This window comes from Haemorhous mexicanus, chromosome 5, assembly GCF_027477595.1.
Source record: "Haemorhous mexicanus isolate bHaeMex1 chromosome 5, bHaeMex1.pri, whole genome shotgun sequence".
Lineage (NCBI taxonomy): Eukaryota > Metazoa > Chordata > Aves > Passeriformes > Fringillidae > Haemorhous > Haemorhous mexicanus.
Window position 1 is genome coordinate 75,474,469 of NC_082345.1, and position 20,616 is coordinate 75,495,084.

A 20,616-nucleotide genomic window follows, 5' to 3' on the forward strand; every position below is an offset into this window, starting at 1 on the left:
AACTTCTCCCTGACTCCACTCTTTTCCTTGTTTTCCAGCTGGAGACAACAAACTCATCCCTGACTTTGCTCTTTTCCTGGTTTTCCCAGTGGAGACAACAAACTCATCCCTGACTTTGCTCTTTTCCTGGTTTTCCCAGTGGAGACAACAAACTCATCCCTGACTCCCCTGTTTTCCTTGGGAAGACAAGGAACTCATCCCTGATTCCATAGTTTCCCCTGTTTTCCAGGTGGAGACAAAAAAACTCCTTCCTGACTTCAGTTCTCCTTGTTTCTCAGGGGAAGACGAGGAACTTCTCCCTGATTCCATTCTTTTCCTTGTTTTCCAGGCTGAGACTGGAAACTCAGCCCTGACTTCACTCTTTTCCCTGTTTTCCGTGTGGAGATGTGAAGCTTGTCCTTGCCTCCAGTTCTCTCCTTGTTTTCCAAAGAATCCATCCCTGACTTTGTTCTTTTCCTTCTTCCAGGGAAGACGAGAAACTCCTTCCCTGACTTAACTTCTCATTTTCCAGCTGGAGACCAGAAACTCATCCCAGATTCCATTGTTTTCCTTGTTTTCCAGGTGGAAACCAAAGGACTCATCCCTGACTTTAGTTCTCCTTGTTTTCCAGGTGGAAGATGGGAAACTTCTCCCTGATTCCACTCTTTTCCTCGTTTTCCAGTCAGAGACCAGAAACTCATCCCCGACTCCCAGGTTTTCCTTGTTTTCCAGGTGGAAGATGGGAAACCTCTCCCTGATTCCACTCTTTTCCTCGTTTTCCAGTCAGAGACCAGAAACTCATCCCCGACTCCTGGGTTTTCCTTGTTTTCCAGGTGAAGACGAGAAACTGGCTGCGTCCTTGCTGGACGGGAAGTTCCCGCGGAGCACCTCCATGACGGACACGGTCCGGGAAGGCCACGGGATCCCCCCTCCCCCGCAGACCGCCCCTCCCCCGCCCCCCTCCCCCTACTACTTCGACACCGGCCCCCCTCCGTCCTTCTCGCCCCCGCCGCCGCCGGGCCGGGCCTACGACACCATCAGGTCCAGCTTTAAGCCGGGCTTAGAAGCCAAACTGCACGGGCTGCCGCAGGTGCTGAGCGCGGCCGAGATGTACGACCAGGCCAGGGGCTCCATGCCCTACCCCGAGCGGCAGAAGAGGGCCCGCTCCATGATAATCCTCCAGGATTCCTCCCACCTCCCCGTGGAACCCACCGAGATCCCGCGGCCCGGCCCGGCGGCCACGCCTCCGGAGAAGCTCAAGAGGAAGGGCCGGGTCATCGACAACCCCTACGCCAACATGGGCCAGTTCAATGTGAGCCTCTTCGCCCCCACCAAGCCGCAGAGGAAGAAGAGCCCCCTGGTCAAGCAGCTCCAGGTGGAGGACGCCCAGGAACGGGCGGCCTTGGCCATCACCGGCGGCTACTCCTCCCGAGAGCCGTCCCCCACGCGCCGGAGCCACCGCCTGGACTACCAGCACCACCCCGGCATCGCTCAGGTGGAAGCCGCCGGCCTCCCCTTCGCCACCGCCATCGCCGCCGGCGTCATGAAGGACCGGGACCGGCGGCTGGACGAGAGGAGGAAATCCACGGTGTTCCTGTCGGTGGGAGCCATCGAGGGGCCGGCGCCGGGCGGCAGCGAGATGCCGTCGCTGCAGCAGTCGCGCTCCATCGACGAGCGGCTCCTGGGCAGCCGGGACGTCCTCCTGCCGTCCCCCGTGTCAGCTTTAAAGCCATTAATCAGCAGCTCCTCCTCGACTTTCATCCACCCCCTGACGGGAAAGCCCCTGGATCCCAACTCGCCCCTGGCGCTGGCGCTGGCCGCAAGGGAACGGGCGCTGTCCACTCAAGTCCCATCCCGGTCGCCCACCCCGATCCACAGCCCCGACTCGGACAGAGCCGCGCCCCTGTTTGTGGACATCCAAACCAAAGAACCGGACAGGGGGGACTTGGAGAGCTTGGTGTCCCCCGCCTACTCCCCCGGAGGGAAGGCGGTGATGGCGGCCGACGCCGGCGCTCTGACCCCCACCAAGAGCCCCTGGGGGACTCCGACCACCCTGCGGAAGGAGCCCGAGGTGCGAGCGGAGCCGCCGGGCAAGGAGGAGAAGAAACCCGAGGACAAGAAGTCCATGATCATCAGCATCGTGGACACATCGCAGCAGAAGACCGCCGGCCTCATCATGGTCCACGCCACCAGTAATGGTCAAGACGAGATAGGCCTGGAGATCAAAGAGGAGAGCCCGGCCGTGCCCGAGGTCTGCGCCGAGCCGGCCGAGTCCCCCAAGGCCGAGCCCCAGCCCAGCCCCGTGGGGAAGCCGCCGGCCAGCCCGGCCTCGGAGAAGGCGCTGGGCCAGGGCAGCTCGGAGGAGGAGGTGGAGCCCTACACGGTGACCCTCCCGCCGGCCCAGCTGTCCTCCAGCGACGAGGAGACCCGCGAGGAGCTGGCCAAGATCGGGCTGGTGCCGCCCCCGGACGAATTCGCCAACGGGGTGCTGGTGACCACCCCCGGCACCCCCGTGAGCCACCTGGCCGCGCCCGGCGCGCCGTCCCTGCCAGCGGCAGCAGTAGCACCTTCTCCCCCCGGCGCGACACCCTCAGGGAAGCCCTCGGACGCCCCCGCGGCCCCGGAGTCGGCGGCGGACTCGGGAGTGGAAGAGGTGGACACCAGGAGCTCCAGCGACCACCACCTGGAGACCACGAGCACCATCTCCACGGTCTCCAGCATGTCCACGCTGTCCTCGGAGAGCGGCGAGCCCACCGACACCTACACGTCCTTCGCCGACGGCCAAACTTTTCTACTCGAGAAGCCACCAGTGCCTCCAAAGCCCAAACTCAAGTCCCAGCTCAGCAAGGGGCCGGTTACTTTCAGGGACCCACTTTTGAAGCAGTCTTCGGACAGCGAGCTCATCTCCCAGCACCACGCGGCCACGCTGGCGGCCACCAGCGCGGCCCGGCCACGCTACCTCTTTCAGAGAAGGTCCAAGCTATGGGGGGACCCCATGGAGAGCAGGCCCGGCCACGGGGCCGAAGAGGACAAACCAACTGTGATCAGCGAGCTGAGCTCCCGCCTCCAGCAGCTCAACAAGGACACGCGCTCCTTGGGCGAGGAACCGGCCGGCTCCGCCCTGGATCCCGGCAAGAAGTCGCCGGTGGTGGCCGCACGGTAAGAGCCGGGCGTGGCCGGGGTCGGGGTCGGGCGGGTGACGCTGCCGAGGAGCCGGATGTGGCTTTGAGGGACACCTCGGAGCTTCGGGAGCTCGGCGGAGGGGCCGGAACGTCGGCGGGAGTTGTGGGATGGGCTCCTGGCGCGCCGTGGCTGTGGCTGCTCCCCCCGCCCCTCCCCTCCCCGTGGTGACAATGGCGATGGTGAGGTGACAGTGATGATGCCGTGGTGACAGTGACAACGTGACAATGACAATGTGGTGACAACGGGAATGCTGCGGTGACGATGGCGTGGTGACAGTGACGATGTCCTGACGATGATGCTGTGGTGACAGTGATGATGTCGTGACAGCGGCAATGCTGTGGTGACCATGACGATGGGGTGACAATGGCCATGCTGTGGTGGCAACAACGATGATGCTGTGATGACAATGCTGTGGTGACAATGACGACACTGTAGTGACGATGACGATGCCATGGTGACAATGACGGCACTGTGGTGACAATGACGATGTTGTGGTGATGACGACAATGCTGAGGTGACAACGCTGATGCTGTGGTGACAATGCCGTGATGACAATGACGATGTGGTGACAATGATGATCCCATGGTGACAATGACAATGCTGAGGTGACAATTCTGTGGTGACAATGTCGAGTCCTGGGTCACCCTCTCCTTGTTCTCTCCTGGCCGAGCACCAAGGATGGGTTTTTCCAGAGCTTTTCCATTTCTGAGGATCTCCAGGTGTTGTCCCGCTCAGGAGGTGACAAAGGTGGCCCATGGCACCCCCCAGACAGGACACGGTGGCACCAACTGCACCCTGGTTCTGCCTCACCCACCCAACCCTAAAAGGATCCCAAACCTTCCAAATCGGAGCCCGGATTCTTAAAAACCTTGGGAATACTAAATCCCAGCAGGAAGCCACCCAAAATTCCGAGTCTTGTCCTGCCCTTTCGGGCGTGGCCCCACCGTGAGCTGGTGTCACCCGGTGTCACCCATGGTGACAGCCAGGGCTCAGTGAGGTGCCAGGAGCTCTGGAGCAGGGCCAGCCCTTCCCATGGGAAAAGCTTTTCCAACCAAACCATCCCAGCCACGGCTGCTCCCGGCACGTGGCGCTGGCACAGGAGGTGACATTCCAGGTGGTGGCCTTGGGGACAAAGTGTCCTGGAGCATCCCGGGGTCACTCGGGCCTATCCCAGCAGATCCAAACTGGGAATTCTGGGAGCGGATCCAGGGGTGTCTCCCTGCCCCAGGGTGTGATTCCCTATGGAGCCGGGTGTCACCCGAGTCCCCTCCCTCATCCCGAGCCACGGCCGTTCGGGGATCCTCTGGAATCGAGGCTGTGCCCATCTCCAGTGACACTGGAATTTCGGGAATTCTGGGCTTTTACAAGCCCTTTTACCAGGATCCCAAGCTGGTTTGGGATTCCCTGCTGGGAATCCTCCGGCTCCCAGCGACATCGGAACATCCCTCTCCGTGTCCCCATCCCTTCCATCCGTGTCCGTCCAATCTCCCGGTTTTCTCCCGGAGTGACTTCACCAATTCCAAGGATCGGCCCTTCTCCATCCTCTCTTCCTGCCTTCCCTGCAATCCCTGCAATTCCCAGGGCTCCGTGCCCCGCTCATCCAGCCCCTGGAGCCTCCTGTTTTCCTGCACATCCCGTCCTTGCTCCCGCTGGAATCCAGCCTTTCCAGCCATCCTGCAGAGTCCCACATTCCCAGTTTTTCCCTTTTGGGAAAGTCACGGCCTTTCATCTCCCGAGTTTTGGGATGTCAAAGCTTGAAACGTTTCCCAGGAAGCCACTGGGGAATGGAATTTTTAAGGATGGCGGCCGCTCTCCCGCATTGTCCGAGTTCTCCTGGGTTTTTTATGGAATTGCTGTGGATTCAGGGAATAATGGGAGCACGGTTGGGTAGGGAGCAGTGACCCACTTTGGGATGCGTTTTCCAGGCTCTGGAATTGTCCAGAGAAGGGAAGTGTCACCTGAATGTCCCTCAAGAGCTGCCAGGAGCCAGAGGTGGCCTGGAATCCCACAGGGATGGGGACAGGGAGGTGGCCTGGAATTCTGCAGGAGTGGGGACACTGAGGTGGCCTGGAGTTCCAAATGGGGACACTGAGGTGTCCTGGAGACCCACAGGGATGGGGACACTGGAATTCTGCAGGGATGGGGACACTGAGGTGACCTGGAGTATCCCAAAAGGACACTGAGGGGTCTTGGAATTCCACAAGGATCAGGGACACTGAGGTGGCCTGGAGTTCCTCAGGGATGGGGACAGGGAGGTGGCCTGGAGTCTCCAAAGGGGACAATGAGGTGTCCTGGAATCTGGGAATGGGGACACTGAGGTGGCCTGGAGTCCCAGGGAGACGGGGACACCGATGTTCCCATACCTGATCCCCCCCCAGCCCTTCCAGCAGCTCTGGATCCATGGGATTGGCGGCTCTGAATCCATGGGATTAGCTGCCATTCGGGAATCATCTTGGAATTCCTCCCTCCCCACATTCATCCTGAATTCCCAGCAATTCCATGTCAGCTCAGGGAATTCCCTGCTCCAGAGCAGTGCACCTTCCCCTGACCGATCCCTGTGGGAATGCTCCCTGGGAACCCCGGGAAGATCCATGGCTTTTTCCCGAGCTCTAACTCCGGCTCTGTCTCCCCCCAAGCCGGGCGTCCACGGAAGGAGCTTTGAGCCGAGGGACTGGGAAAGAGCCCAAGGAATTCTGACAGTGGGAACGTCAGGTCACAGTTCAGGCCACTGATGGTGACAATCCCGGGACCAGGGACACCCGGGACGGTGACAATGGCAGCGGAGCAAGGGGACAACTTCCCTTCATCCGCGGTGGCCCTTGGTGGCCGTGTCCAAGAGCAGCTTCCTCGTGTTTAACCCAAACCCCTGGAATTGTTGAGGCTGGAAAATCCCTCTGATCCCACTGAGTCCAGCCATTCCCAGCACTGCCCCGTGTCCCCAAGCGCCACATCCACACGGCTTTTAATCCCGCCGGGAACGGGGGTTCCACCCCTTCCCTGGGCATCCCATTCCAGCGCTTCATCAACTTCTCGGGAAGGAATTTTCCCAAAAACCCAGCTTCACCTCGAGGTGATCCCCTCTTGTTCCCTGCCCCGGCTGGAATTCCTGTCCGGGATTCCTGGAGCGGTGGCGGGATCCTGGAAAACCCCGGGATCCTGGGAAAACCCCTCTGAGCCGTGGGAGAGGCTCGGGATGTGCCGGAGCCGCTCCCGCTGCCGGGAGCCGAGCGCGTTCCGCGTGTGACATCCGTGTCCCCAATAAAGCTGACGGTGACGGTGACAGGTGTGTGTGTGTCATTGGGGACACGGCCATTCCCGACTTTGGGAGCCAGCTCCGGCTCCGCATTCACTGCTCCAGCGCTCCAGGCGGCATTCCGGCAAAATTCCCCGCAACATTCCCGTCCCGTGTCCCCGCCCAGCTCTGCCAGGTTCCTGCCATCCATAATCCCAGCTGGATCCATCTTCCCAACCTCTGGGACTCACCGGGAGCATCCCAAACATCCCAAAAACCCTTTGTCTTTTCCAACCGATTGATCACGGTTTAATTCCCAGGAATTTGGGATGTGCCAGGATTTGTCCAGGTCATTCCCAGGTAGAGCTTTGTATTTCCCTCTGGAATTTGCAAGGAGGCTCCAAGTCCAGAACTGTGGGAGCTTTGCCCATCCCAAGCGTTTTTCCAGCTAAATCCCAGCCACGGGTTTCCAGCTTTTCCCAGAATTTTCTTTGGCGTTGGTAAATCCCCAAGGCAGATTCCAGGAGTGTTCCAAGGTTTTGGGGTTCCAGAGCCAGGCCAGGGGGAGATTTCCAAAGGGACCTGGCTCCTGAGGACTTCCAGGAACATCCCAAGTGTCCCAGTTTGGAGATCCATAGCCGAGCTCAGGGAAGATTTTCCAAGAGCTTCAGGCTCCTCACAACTTCCAGGAGCATCCCAAATATCCCAGTTTGGGGCTCTGGATCCAGACTTGGGGGAGCTTTTCCAACAGTTCCTCAGAACTTCCAGGAGCATCCCAAATATCCCAGTTTGGGGGCTCCGGATCCAGATTTGGGGGAGCCTTTCCAAGGCATTCTGGGGACTCCCAGGAACATCCCAAATGTCCCATTCTGGGGCTCTGGATCCAGATTCAGGGGAGCTTTTCCAAGGAGTTCTGACCCTTGGGGACTTCCAGGAGCATCCCAAACATCCCAGTTTGGGGCTCCAGGTGAGGCAGGGCTTTGCCAAAGGGTCCTGGTTTCCAGTGATTCCCAGGAGCATCCCAAGTGTCCCAGTTTGGAGATCCATAGCCGAGCTCAGGGAAGATTTTCCAAGAGCTTCTGGCTCCTCACAACTTCCAGGAGCATCCCAAACATCCCAGTTTGGGGCTCTGGATCCAGACCTGGGGGAGCTTTTCCAACAGTTCCTCAGAACTTCCAGGAACATCCCAAATATCCCAGTTTGGGGCTCTGGATCCAGACCTGGGGGAGCTTTTCCAACAGTTCCTCAGAACTTCCAGGAACATCCCAAATGTCCCATTTTGGGGCTCTGGATCCAGATTCAGGGGAGCTTTTCCAAGGAGTTCTGGCCCCTGGGGACTTCCAGGAGCATCCCAAACATCCCAGTTTGGGGCTCCAGGTGAGGCAGGGCTTTGCCAAAGGGTCCTGGTTTCCAGTGATTCCCAGGAGCATCCCAAGTGTCCCAGTTTGGAGATCCATATCCAAGCTCAGGGAAGGTTTTCCAAGAGCTTCTGGCTCCTCACAACTTCCAGGAACATCCCAAACATCCCAGTTTGGGGCTCCGGATCCAGATTCGGGGAAGCTTTTCCAAGGAGTTCTGGGCCCTAGGGACTCCCAGGAGCATCCCAGGCGTCCCAGTTGGGAGCTCTGGATCCGAGGGAAACTTTTCCAAGGGGTTTTTTTTGTGTCTTTGCTCGTGCCTTTGTTTCTCTTTAACCCCAAAAAGGCTCCTGGGAAGTGGAACTCGAGCTTCCGAAGGGAGCGTTTCCGGCGCTGCTCTGCAATTCCATGAATTCCTTTGTATTCCCACAGATCTGAGGGAGAAGGAGAAGAAACTTGAGCCCTTTGGGGTTTTAGTTCCTTTTAGGGTAAAGCTGCCTCTTTTTCTCCAATCCTAAATGAATTCCGTGTCCCGGGAGTGGTGTCACATCCCAGCAAAAGCTTGGAAAAACACCCCCTGTTTCCTTGTAGGCTTGGGGGCTTTTCCAGGGAAATTCCCACGGGAAGCAGGGATTTGGGATGAAACTCGAGGGAATTGGCTGTGGCGAGGGAAGGAAAAGGGGGATTGGGGTCACTGAGAGAGGGAGGGTGGGAATAGAGGGGATTTGTGTGGCAGGGAGGGGTGGGGACAAGGTGGCCACTTTGGGAGAGGAGGTGGCCAGGACTGGGGAGGAGGCGGGATTCCAGGAGTGGGAAGGAGCGGCTGGGATTGGGAAGGAGCAGGTGGCCAAGTTGGGGAAGGAAGTGACCAGGATTGGGAAGGAGGTGGCCAGGATTGAGGAGGAGGAAGAGGAGGAGGAAGAGGAGGAGGAGGAGGAGGAGGAGGAGGAAGAGGAGGAGGAGGAGGAGGAGGAGGAGGAGGAAGAGGAGGAGGAAGAGGAGGTGGAAGAGGAGGTGGAGGAGGAGGTGGAGGAGGAGGTGGAGGAGGAGGTGGAGGAAGAGGTGGAGGAGGAGGAAGAGGAGGAGGAAGAGGAGGAAGAGGAGGAGGAAGAAAGAGGAGGAGGAAGGAAGAGGAGGAGGAAGAGGAGGAGGAAGAGGAGGAGGAAGAGGAGGAGGAAGAGGAGGAGGAAGAGGAGGAGGAAGAGGAGGAGGAAGAGGAGGAGGAAGAGGAGGAGGAAGAGGAGGAGGAAGAGGAGGAGGAAGAGGAAGTGGAGGAGGAAGAGGAGGAGGAAGAGGAGGAAGAAGAGGAGGTGGTGGCCCCATTTGGAGAGGAGGTGGCCAAGTTTGGGAAGGAGGTGGCCAGGATCGGGAAAGAGGTGACCCCCCCACCTCTGGAGAGGTCACCAGGACTGTGGAGGTGGCCAGGACTGGGAAGGAGGTGGCAAAGTTTGGGAATGAAGTGGCCGGGATTGATTGGGATGGAGATTCCAGGATTGGGATGGAGGTGACCAGGACTGGAATAGAGATTCCAGGACTGGGATAGAGATCTCAGGATTGGGATGGAGGTGACCAGGACTGGAATAGAGATTCCAGGACTGGGATAGAGATCTCAGGATTGGGATGGAGATTCCAGGACTGGGATGGAGGTGACCAGGACTGGGAATATGGCCACGCTGCCGATGGCCACAACCCCTGTGTCCTCCACCCTCCCTCCCCCTGGGTTCCGTGGATCCCACTTCCCGTGGGAAGAGGCTGCTGCAGGGGCCCCAGGCACAGTGGGATCCCCTGGATCCCCTCCCCTCTGGGTTTCCATGGAATTTCCCAGGTTCTCGAAGGCTGGGGACCTTCCCCACCAGCAGAGCCTTGGGGAGAGCTCAGGGAGGTTGAGCCGTGGAAAACCGGGAATGCTGGGGGACTGCACTGAGAGGACCCTTCCAGCCCTTGATCCCAGACGATCCCGAGGTGCTGCAGGGTCTGGGAAGGGTTTGATGCCTACAAGGAGACAGGGTCCCAGCACGTGTCCTGTCCCGGTGTCACCGTGTCCCCGCGTCACCGCTCCGCTGGCTTCTCCCATCCCAGCACCACCCATCACCCTCATCCCAAGGAAACAGGCTTTTTGGGAAATCTGGGAAGAGCGGTGGGGCTGCCTGGAGCTCCATGGGATGAGCTCCAGGTCCCGAGGGAGCCTCCGAGTGGGAAGAGTGAAAGTGTCCCTGGCTCGGGATGTTCCCATCCAACTGGGGTTTGTCACCTTGTCCTGGAGGTGGGAATCATGGGAAAAGGGGTTTTCCATGGAGAAATCCAGAGGGATCCATTCCAGGTGGAGTTCAGGGAAGGAGGGAGCTCCGGATGTCCTGCAGGATCTCTCACGGGAAGAGATTGCCTTGGGAAGGCCCAGGGGCAACGCTCGAGGAATTGGGAATTTTCCTACAGCTTCCAGCCTGGAATTCCCTTTTCCTGCTGGAATCAGAGAAGGAAAAAAGAGATTTTTAGTTACAACATCCCTGACCCTGCCAGAGCTCCCTGCTGGAGCTTCCCGGACGCCGGGGTTGCTCCGGATTGTCCGTGCTCTGGGACAGAGCTCACGGATAAATCCCAATCCCAAAACCGCTCCGGACAAATCCCAGCTGGAGCCTGAGACCCCCTTGGGTCTCCTCCCCGTCCCTGCTCCAGCCTGGGCCCCTTGGGATGTTTTTCCTGAGGGATAACCACGTGTCCTTCCTAAAAATTCCCAAACCCACATTCCCAGATGTTCCCAGACTCTGCTCCAACAGCAGCTCCCAACTTTTGGCATTCCCGAGGTATCCCCACTCCCGGCACAGCTCCGGCACTTCCTGCCTGTTCCCCTGCAGAAAGGGATAAAATTGGGAATAATCCAGGGGTCTGGGGGCGTTTGGAGCCGCCATTCCAAACCTGGAAGCTCCTGGTCCTTATCCAGGTGGGATGAGGCTGTTCCCTCCTTCCCAACAGCACAGCCCAGGGATCCCGGGGAACTTCCACAGGTTATTCCCTCTGGGAAGCACCGAATCCCCGGGAACATCCCGTGGCCTTTGGGGGTGGCCGATGGCACCGTCACTGTCACCAGCCCCGGGGGGACACGGAAAAACTTGGGAATTTTGTGTCGGCTGCTCGGTGTTGTTTTGGCTGTGGGGCATTTTTCTCATGCATTTGTTGTTTCCTTCCTTTCCCAAATCCCTGCCTTTCCCAAATCCCTCTTTCCGATATCCCTGCCTTTCCCAAATCCCCATTCCTTCCCAAATCCTTCTCCTTCCCAAATCCCTGCATTTCCCATTTGCCTGCCTTTCCCAAATTCCTCTTTCCCATTTCCCTGCCTTTCCCAAATTTTTCTTTCCCGTTTGCCTTCCTTTCCCAAATTCCTCTCTTTCCCACATCCCCGCATTTCCCATTTCCCTGCCCTTCCCGAATTCCTCTCTTTCCCATTTGCCTGCCTTTCCCGAATCCCTGCCTTTCCCAAATCCCCATTCCTTCCAACTCCTGCCCTTCCCAAATCCTTGCATTTCCCAAATCCCTCTCTTTCCCAAATCCCTCCCCTCCCGTTCCCTCTTTTCCCAGCCCTCCCAGCAGCTCTGTCGCTGTCCAACCCTCCAGGCTTTGGCTGAATCCATGCAATTCCAACCGCCCCATTCCCGGCCGGCCACGCCCTCGCCCATCCCACGGGAACCATCCCGATCTCCCCCCCAATTCCCACCCCCTCCATCCCCCCATTCCCAACCCCCCCCCCCCCCCCAACCCAACCGGGGGTCTCCACTCAGGGAACACCAAGGCCGGATCGATTCCCGCGGTTCTCCCGGCCCCGAATCCCTCGGGATCGACGTCCGGTGGCTTCTTTTCCGTGTGGCGCTTCCCGGACCGGAGCTAACATTTCTCTCATTGCCTCTTTTCCTGCTTCCATGTGCATGTCCCGCTGCTCTGTCCTAGATCCGCCTCTGGCCTCCGGAGGGTGGGCGAGTTGTGTAAGTGAGCACGTTCCCATTCCATAGCTCCATCCCACCGGGAATGTCCCATTCCTCACCTGTCTCTCCCCCTCCCCGCCGCCGCCCCGCTCCCGCCGGCGTTCCCGAGGTTCTGGGGAGCGTCCGGAGGGAGCGGCGCCGGCTCCGGGATGTGCGCGTCCCTCGGGAGCATGGCCCTGTCCCCGTGCTGTGGTGGCGTGTCCGGCTCTTCCCGCTGGTGTTCCTGCTGAGGAAATTCCCGTCGGGATCCCGGGGGATCGGTGGCAGGGGGGGAAGATCCCGGAGCAGCTCAGTCCTCCGGGAAGGGTGGGAGAGACACCAGGAAAAGTGGGAAAGGATCCCAGAAAAGGGGGGAGAGCCACCAGGAAAGGTGGGAGAGGATCCCAGGAAAGGTGGGAGAAACACCAGGAAAGGTGGGAAAAACACCAGGAAAGGTGGGAGAGACACCAGGAAAAGTGGGAAAGGATCCCAGAAAAGGTGGGGAAAACACCAGGAAAGGTGGGAAAAACACCAAGAAAGGTGGGAGAGGATCCCAGGAAAGGTGGGAAAAGAATCCCAAGAAAGGTGTGAGAGATTCCAAGAAAGGTGGAAAAGACCCCAGAAGGATGGAAAAGGGTCCAGGAAGGGTGAGAGACATCCCAGGAAGGGTGGGAGGGAATTCAGGAAGGGGGGAAAAGATCCCAGGAAGGGGGAAAGGATCCCAGGAAGGGTGGGAGAGATCTCAAGGGTGTTGGAAGAAATCCCAGATAAGGTGGGAGAAACCCCAGGAAAGGTGGGAAAGGACCCCAGGAAAAGTGGGAAAGACCCCAGGAAAAGTGGGAGAGATTCTGGGAAAGGACCCTGGGAAGGACCCTAGGAAGGGGGGCAGAGCATCCCCACTCCAATCCCAGCAAACCATGGATGCACTGGGATCCATCCCTGGTTCCCCAGGGTGGGGGGTCCCAGGTCCCCCTCTGGAGCAAAAATTCCATGAAACGGAGCTGGGAGCTCCTGGGATCCTGCTCCATCCCAATCCCCCAGGGAAGTCACGCAAGGCCCCAGCAGGAAAACCGGGATCCAGGGATTCCTTCTGCCAGCAGTGATTCCAGGATACCCCAGTGGCTTCCAGAAGCTCTGGAAGGACTCCCCAGGCTGGGATGGGACAGCAGCGGGATCCCGGGAAAAGCTGTTCCCACTCCAGCTCCCTTGGGCTGGAAGGGGCGACTCATGGGATTGGGAGGGCCGGAGAATTCCCCCTGGGAATTTCCCAGCGTGCATGGCCGGCTCTGTGCTCCTGGTGGTGCTTCCTCCGTGTTGTCCCCGTGTCCCGTCCTCGTGTCCCGTCCCGTGTGCGGAGCTCCGGCTCCATCCGTGTCCCGGCTCCCGGAGCCGTTCCCGGTTGATTTTTCCTTGTCCTTTTCTGCCGAGCGCTGAATTCCCGAGGCCGCCGCCCCGTCCCGGGAGAGCGGCGCCGGATCCCGACGCCCCGGGAATGCCGGGGGCCGCGTTCCCGACGGCTGCTGGATGCCATTCCCAGGGATTCGCTCTGCTCCCGGGTGGGGCGGAGGCGTGGGGTGCTCGGGAGCTCCCGGCCGGCTCCGGATCTTTCCGGGAGCACCCGGAGCGGGGTCCTTCCGGAGGCTCCTCTCGGCCTTGGGGGGCTCCTCCCACCGGATCCAGCCGTGGATTCATTCCCTCAATCCTGGCACCGGTGTCACGGAAATTTGGGATATTTGGGGGACACCAGGGGGGAACCGTCCCCTGTGTTGGCACTGGGGGCACTTGGATCATCCTATGGATCATTCCAGGGCTTATTCCAGGACTCATCCCGAGGCTCCTGCCTGGGCTCATCCCAGGGCTCATCCCAAGGTCTATCCCATAATTCCTCCCAGTGCTCTTCCCTGGGCTCATCCCAAGGTTCCTCCTGGGGCTCATCCCAAGGTTCCTCCCGGGGCTCATCCCAGGGCTCATCCCAAGATTCCTCCGAGGCTCATCCTGAGGTTCCTCTCCAAGCTCATCCCAAGGCTCCTCCCTGGGCTCATCCTGCAGCTCCTGGGTTCAGGACAGCGGGAATTCCATGTCCTGCTCCCACACCTGCTCCTGGATCCTTTGGGATGGCTGTGTCCCATCTACTGGACTGACAAGGATCAGGAAAATTTGGACAGTGTTTGATTCTTGCCCAGAATCCCTACCCAGCTCCCAGTATCCCTGTCCAGCTCCCAGAATCCCTGCCTAGATTCCAGTATCCCTGTCCAGCTCCCAGAATCCCTGCCTAGATTCCAGTATCCCTGTCCACTTCCCAGAATCCCTGCCCAGCTCCCAGGAAAAGCCAGGGGTAGGGTCACGGTGAGGATTGGGATCAGGATCAGGGTTGGGATTGGGGTTGGGATCAGGGTCTGGATCAAGGTTAGGGTTAGGATTGGGCTCAGGATCCAGGTCAGGGTTAGGATCACCTGTGAGTTGGGATCAGGGTCAGGTTCAGGGTTAGGACCAGGGTTAAAGTTAGGGTCTGGTTCAGGGTTAGGACCAGGATCAAAGTCGGGATCAGGGCTGAGGTGAGTTTAGAGCCAAGGCTGGGGTCAGGGTCAGGCTCAGGGTTAGGACCAAGGTTAGGTTAAGTTTAGGGTCAGGCTCAGGGTTAGGACCAAGGTTAGGTTAAGTTTAGGGTCAGGTTCAGGGTTAAGACCAGAGTCAGACTCAGGCTCAGGATTAGGGGCAGAGTCAAGGCTGGGATCAGGTTTAGGGTCAGGATCAGGACTGGGGTTAAGATCAGGGTTAGGCTCAGGGTTAGGGCTGTGTTTGGGATCAGCGTTGGAGGAAGGTCCATCAAAAGGAAGGAAGATCCATGGGATCCGTTGGAAGGAAGATCTCGGAGGAAGATCCACGGAGAGGTTGGGAAAAGGTCCTTGGGAATGTTGGAAAGACCTCCACTGGAATGTTGGGGAAAACCCCTCAGGAAGGTCAGAGAAGATCTGTCGGAGGTCACGGGAAGATCCATGCGGAGGTCAGGAAGTGTCCACGGGAAAGTCGGGAAGATCCACTGGGAGGTTGGACGGAAGATCCGTGGGAAGGCTGGGAAAACATCCATAAGAAGATTGGGAGATGATTTGGAGGAAGATCCATAGGAAGGCTGGGAACAGGTCCACACCAAGGCCGGAGAGAGGTGGGCGTGGTCACAGCCCCTTTGGAAGCCACTGTGGGAATTGTGGGAGACAATTCCAAGGGCTTGAGAGCCACCACGGGACACCGGAGCAGCCGCACGGGAGCCTCACCAAGGAACAGGGAACGATCCCAGCCATCCCAGGAACGATCCGAGCCATCCCAGGAACGATCCAAACGATCCCAGGAACGATCCGAGCCATCCCAGGAACGATCCAAACGATCCCAGGAACGATCCCAGGAACGATCTCAGCCATCCTGGGAACGATCCAAACAATCCCAGGAACGATCCAAATGCTCCCAGAAATGATCTCAGCCATCCCAGGAATTATCCAAATGCTCCCAGGAATGATCCAAATGCTCCCAGGAATGATCCAAACGATCCCAGGAACGATCCGAGCCATCCCAGGAACGATCTCAGCCATCCCAGGAACGATCCAAACGATCCCAGGAACAATCTGAGCGATCCCAGAAACAATCCGAGCGATCCCAGAAACAATCTCAGCCATCCCAGGAATGATCTCAGCCATCCCAGGAATGATCTCAGCCATCCCAGGAATGATCTCAGCCATCCCAGGAATGATCTCAGCCATCCCAGGAATGATCCAAACGATCCCAGGAAGGATCCCAGCCATGCCATGAACAATCCCAGGGACGATCCCAGTGATCTCAGGAACAATCCAAACAAGCCCAGAAGGATCCTGGCCATGCCAGAAATGATCCAAACAATCCCAGGAATTATTCCAGCGATCCCAGGAATGATCCAGATAATCCCAGGAACAATCCCAGGAACAATCCAAATGATTCCAGGACATCCAGCTTTTCCCTGTCAGAACTTCCCAAAGGGGATTCCTTCTCTGCTGTGCCAGGGAAGCAGAAAAACGGGAATTACCAGGAATGTGGCTCAAAAATGGGAATTATCAGGAATGCGGCTCATCCTGCAGATCTTCAGCCACGTTCAGCTCATCCCTTCGGAGCCATGGATTTATGGGATCCTTGGAGCTCATCAGCATTCCCAAAACCAGGAGGTGGCGTTCGAGGCAGTGGTGGATCCCAGCAGCATTCCAGGGTGTCCTGGTTTTCCAGGAGGGAGCTGAGATGGGAGGCTGAGCAGGGAAACTGAGGCACTGGGATGTGGGAAGTTTATGGGATAGTTCTGAGGACAAGTGGAGTGGCAGGGATGGGGTGGGATGGGATGGGATGGGGTGGGATGGGATGGGATGGGATGGGATGGGATGGGATGGGATGGACCCGAAAACCCATGGCAGGGACACCTCCCAGTGTCCCAGGCTGCTCCAGCCCCAGGGTCCAGCCTGGCCTGGGACACTCCAGGGATGCAGGGGCAGCCCCAGCTGCTCTGGCAGTTCCAGCCCAGCCAGGAATTCCTCATTGCCCAGATCCCATCCATGCCTGCCCTCTGGCACTGGGAGCCATTCCCTGTGTCCTGTCCCTCCAGGCCTTGTCCCCAGTCCCTCTGCAGCTCTCCTGGAGCCCCTTCAGGCCCTGGAATGTGCTGGAAGCTCTCCCTGGAGCCTTCCCTTCTCCAGGGGAGCATTCCCAGTTTCCCCAGCCTCTCCAGAGCAGAGGACTCTGATTTTCTAGGATTCATCCAGGTGTCAGATCCCTTTCCTTTCCCATTCCCTGGCCATCCCGCGGGGACAATGGCAGGATGGGGACAATGCCAAGGGCACAGCGCCGCTTTGAGGAGCTTTGTCCCCATCCAAGATTCCCACGGTGGCACAGCCAGGGTGTCCCAGGTGTCCCAGTGCCAAGGGGACACCCAGAGCCCGGCCACCCCTGGGCTCCTCCCGCCACACTGGCCACCAGGTCACCGTCACCAGGGGTGTCCAGAGGGGTCCCCCCATCCCGGGAAAACGCTGGAAGGTTCCCTCTTATCCCAGCTTTTTTCCACTGGGTCGCTCCCATTCCATGTGGGATCAGCACGGGGGGGGGGGACGGGGCAGGACGAGGCACAAGGTCCTTGTCCCCAGGGCTGGGGACACTTGGGGGGGCGCAGAGCCGTGCCAGGAGGGCAGGACCGGCCGGGGATCCCCACCCCGGAGGCGCTGCCGGAATCTTTGGGACATCCCGCCGGGATATCCCTCCCGAGCCGCGTCCCCTCCCTGCACCGCCCCCGATCCCGCTGGATTCGTGCCCCCGGTCCCAAACCCGGCCTCACCCCTTCCCTCTCCTCTCTTTTCTCCCCCGCCTCCCCGCTCTCTCCGCAGACTTTTCAGTAGTTTAGGAGAACTCAGCACCATTTCCCAGCGCAGCTCCGGCACCACCTTCACCGTGCGGCCCGGCAGCCGCTACCCCGTCACCCGCCGCACGCCCAGCCCCGTCAAACCCGCGGCGCTGGAGCGGCCCGAGCCCCTCAGCACCGTCCGGCCCTACGGCCTGACGCCCCCCACCATCCTCAAATCCTCCAGCCTCTCCATCCCCCACGAGCCCAAGGAAGTTCGCTTCGTGGTCCGCAGCGTCAGCGCCCGCAGCCGCTCCCCGTCGCCGTCGCCGTCGCCGGGGCCGCCGCTGCACACGCTGCACCCGCCGCGGCCCTTCATGCAGAAGCCGCTGCACCTGTGGAACAAGTACGACGTGGGGGACTGGCTGGAGAGCATCAACCTGGTGGAGCACCGGGACAAGTTCGAGGACCACGAGATCGAGGGCACCCACCTGCCCGCCCTGACCAAGGAGGACTTCGTGGAGTTGGGGGTGACCCGCGTGGGGCACCGCATGAACATCGAGCGGGCGCTCAAGCAGCTGGTGGACAGCTGACCGCGTCCGGAGCCGCCGTGGGAAGGGCGGGGCGGATTTCCCAAGCCAAGAAAACCCACTCGGATTCTCCTTCTCCTTCTCCGAGCGCTGCACTGAGGGCGTGGGGCCGCCCCCGGCTCCCGCCCGCTCCCGCCCCGGCCCCGCGCCGCCTCCGGCCCAGGAATGTTGCATGAAATTCCTCCTCGCTCCCGTTCTCCCGGAGAGTCTGGCCTGGAAATCGCTCCGTGTGCCCCGCCCGGGGTGGCACCGGCGACACGCAGGGACGCCCCGCGGTGGTGGCACCTCGGGGGCGATGCGGCCCGGAGCAGGCGGGTGGCACCTGCGGGGGTGGCACCTCCCGGGTGGCCCTGCCACGCTCGGAGGTGGCCCGAGATCCTGACAAGTCCCAGGTGTCCCTGCCGGGAGGTGGCCCCGAGTCCTGACACCCCCCAGGTGTCCCCGGCAGGGTCAGAGGTGGCCCCAGCTCCTGACACCCCCCAGGTGTCCCCGGCAGGGTCACAGTTGTCCCTGCCAGGCTTGGAGGTGGCCCAAGGTCCTGAACTCCCCCAGGTGTCCCCGCCAGGGGGTGGCACCAGGTCCTGAACCCCCTCCAGGTGTCCCCGGCAGGGTCAGAATTGTCCCGGCCAGGAGATGGCCCCGGGTCCTGCCCCCCCTCAGGTGTCCCTGCCAGGAGGTGGCCCCGGGTCCTGCCCCCCCCTCAGGTGTCCCTGCCAGGAGGTGGCCCCAGGTCCCCCCCCAGGTGTCCCAGCCGGGGAGTGGCCCTGGGTCCTGAACCCCCTCAGGTGTCCCTGCCAGGAGGTGGCCCCAGGTCCCCCCCAGGTGTCCCTGTTAGGAGATGGCCCCGGGTCCTGCCCCCCCTCAGGTGTCCCTGCCGGGGGATGGCCCCAGGTTCTGCCCCTCCCCCCAGGTGTCCCTGCCGGGAGGTGGCCCCAGGTCCCCCCCAGGTGTCCCCGTCGGGCTCGGAGGCGGCGGCTCCATCGGGGCCATCCCGGCGGCGCTCCCGGAGAAAGGAAGGAAGGAAGGAAGGAAGGAAGGAAGGAAGGAAGGAAAGGATGAAGGGAAGGAGGAAGGAAGGAAGGAAGGGCCGGGAAGGCTCCAGCGGCGGCCGTGCCACCCCGAGCCGTGCCAGGCCGTGCCAGAAGAGCCCCCCCCGCCAGGCGGACCCCCCGGACTCTGAGCTGCTGCCCCGGCCGGGTGAGAGGGAGCGAGGAGCGCATGGATCGAAGCATGTTTGGGAATGTCGGGAGGCTGGGGGGGACGAATCCCGCAGCAAAAAAAAAACAAAAAAAAAAACAAAAAAAAACGCTTTGGCAACGTTTAGAGGGGAGGGGGCGGGGGGTGGGAAAGGTTTGATTTCCTCTGGGCTTGGGGTCTTGTTTTTTCCAAAGGGGGGAAAAGCGTTGATGGGAAATTATTTAATCTCCGTGCATTTATCTAGAGAGCAGCTGATAAGCCCCACGAGATAACGAATTACAGGATCCTCCCCCCCGCCCCACACACCCCCCTTCCGGCCCCCCAAAATCCCGCTCATCCCTCGTTTTGCATCTTTTTAAGCAGCTCTATATTTGGAAAGAGAGAATATCTATATATCTATATCTCCAGAGCTATAGCCACCTGATTTTTGTTAGGATTTTCCTAAAACAATTCCTGTCTCTGGACTGGAGGAGACGCTCCCGGGACGCCCGTGGCTCGTGGGAGTTTTTAAGCGACTGAATGAATGTGAAAAAGTCTTTTTAAACACACCACAAAAACCCCCAAAATCCCCCCCTCCCGAAACAGCTCCTTTCAGACGCTCTGGATCTGTAAAGATTCAGAGAAATCACAAAAACACACACACACACAAAAAAAAAACCAACACAAACTTGCGTTTTGGGACACACCGAGTCTTCCAGGCACGCAGCAGGGAGGTCCCCGGGGGTCGCGTCCCCAATTCCGGGGTCCCAGGGCTGGTGGTGGCCACGGGGACAAGGCCCGGAGGAGGGGGCGCTGCCGGGATCCCGCCCCCGTGGCGGTGTCCCCAGCGCCACCCGCGTGTCCCCCGGGCGCGCCCGGCTGGCCGGGAGGGGAGGGCTCGGTGGTCCCAAAAGCCGAGACCCCCAGGAAGGCATTAACAAAACTCTTCTGGTGCTAAGAGGGGAGGACAGGGAGCTCCGTCCTGACCCTCAACATCTCCGAACCTTTCCGACCTTGCCAGGGAAAAGGGCCCGGAGCTCCCCCGGGGTGTCCCCAGGATGTCCCCTGTCCTGTGTCGGGGCACCGGGACCTCCCCGGGATGTCCCCTGCCCTATGTCGGGGCACCGGGACCTCCCCGGGATGTCCCCTGCCCTGTGCCAGGCACCGGGATGTCCCCAGGATGTCCCCTGCCCTGTGCCAGGCACCGGGATGTCCCCAGGATGTCCCCTGCCCTGTGCCGGGGTACCGGGATGTCCCCGGGATGTCCCCTGCCCTGTGCCGGGGCATCGGGATGTCCCCGGGATGTCCCCTGCCCTATGCCGGGGCATCGGGATGTCCCCAGGATGTCCCCTGCCCTGTGCCCGGGCACCAGGATGTCCCCGGGATGTCCCCTGCCCTGTGCCGGGGCACCGGGACCTCCCCGGGATGTCCCCTGCCCTGTGCCAGGCACCGGGATGTCCCCGGGATGTCCCCTGCCCTGTGCCAGGGCACCGGGACCTCCCCGGGATGTCCCCTGTCCTGTGCGGGGCACCGGGATGTCCCCGGGATGTCCCCTGTCCTGTGCCGGGGCACCGGGACCTCCCCGGGATGTCCCCTGCCCTATGTCGGGGCACCGGGACCTCCCCGGGATGTCCCCTGCCCTGTGCCGGGGTACCGGGATGTCCCCGGGGTGTCCCCTGCCCTGTGCCAGGCACCGGGATGTCCCCAGGATGTCCCCTGCCCTATGCCGGGGTACCGGGATGTCCCCGGGATGTCCCCTGCCCTGTGCCGGGGCACCGGGATGTCCCCGGGATGTCCCCTGCCC

General features: G+C 60.4%; 1 protein-coding gene across 1 annotated transcript in view; it reads left to right on the plus strand.

Annotated features, from left to right (window-relative positions):
• Positions 1-19,366, plus strand: part of SHANK3 (SH3 and multiple ankyrin repeat domains 3) — a 162,654-nt gene extending 143,288 nt beyond the window's left edge. Inside the window, exons 24-25 of the mRNA XM_059847948.1 lie at positions 813-3,138; positions 17,093-19,366. Coding sequence (XP_059703931.1) covers positions 813-3,138; positions 17,093-17,639 — 2,873 coding nt within the window. The 3' untranslated portion in view covers positions 17,640-19,366. The remainder of the gene's footprint in view (positions 1-812; positions 3,139-17,092) is intronic.
• Positions 19,367-20,616: the final 1,250 nt, after the last annotated feature.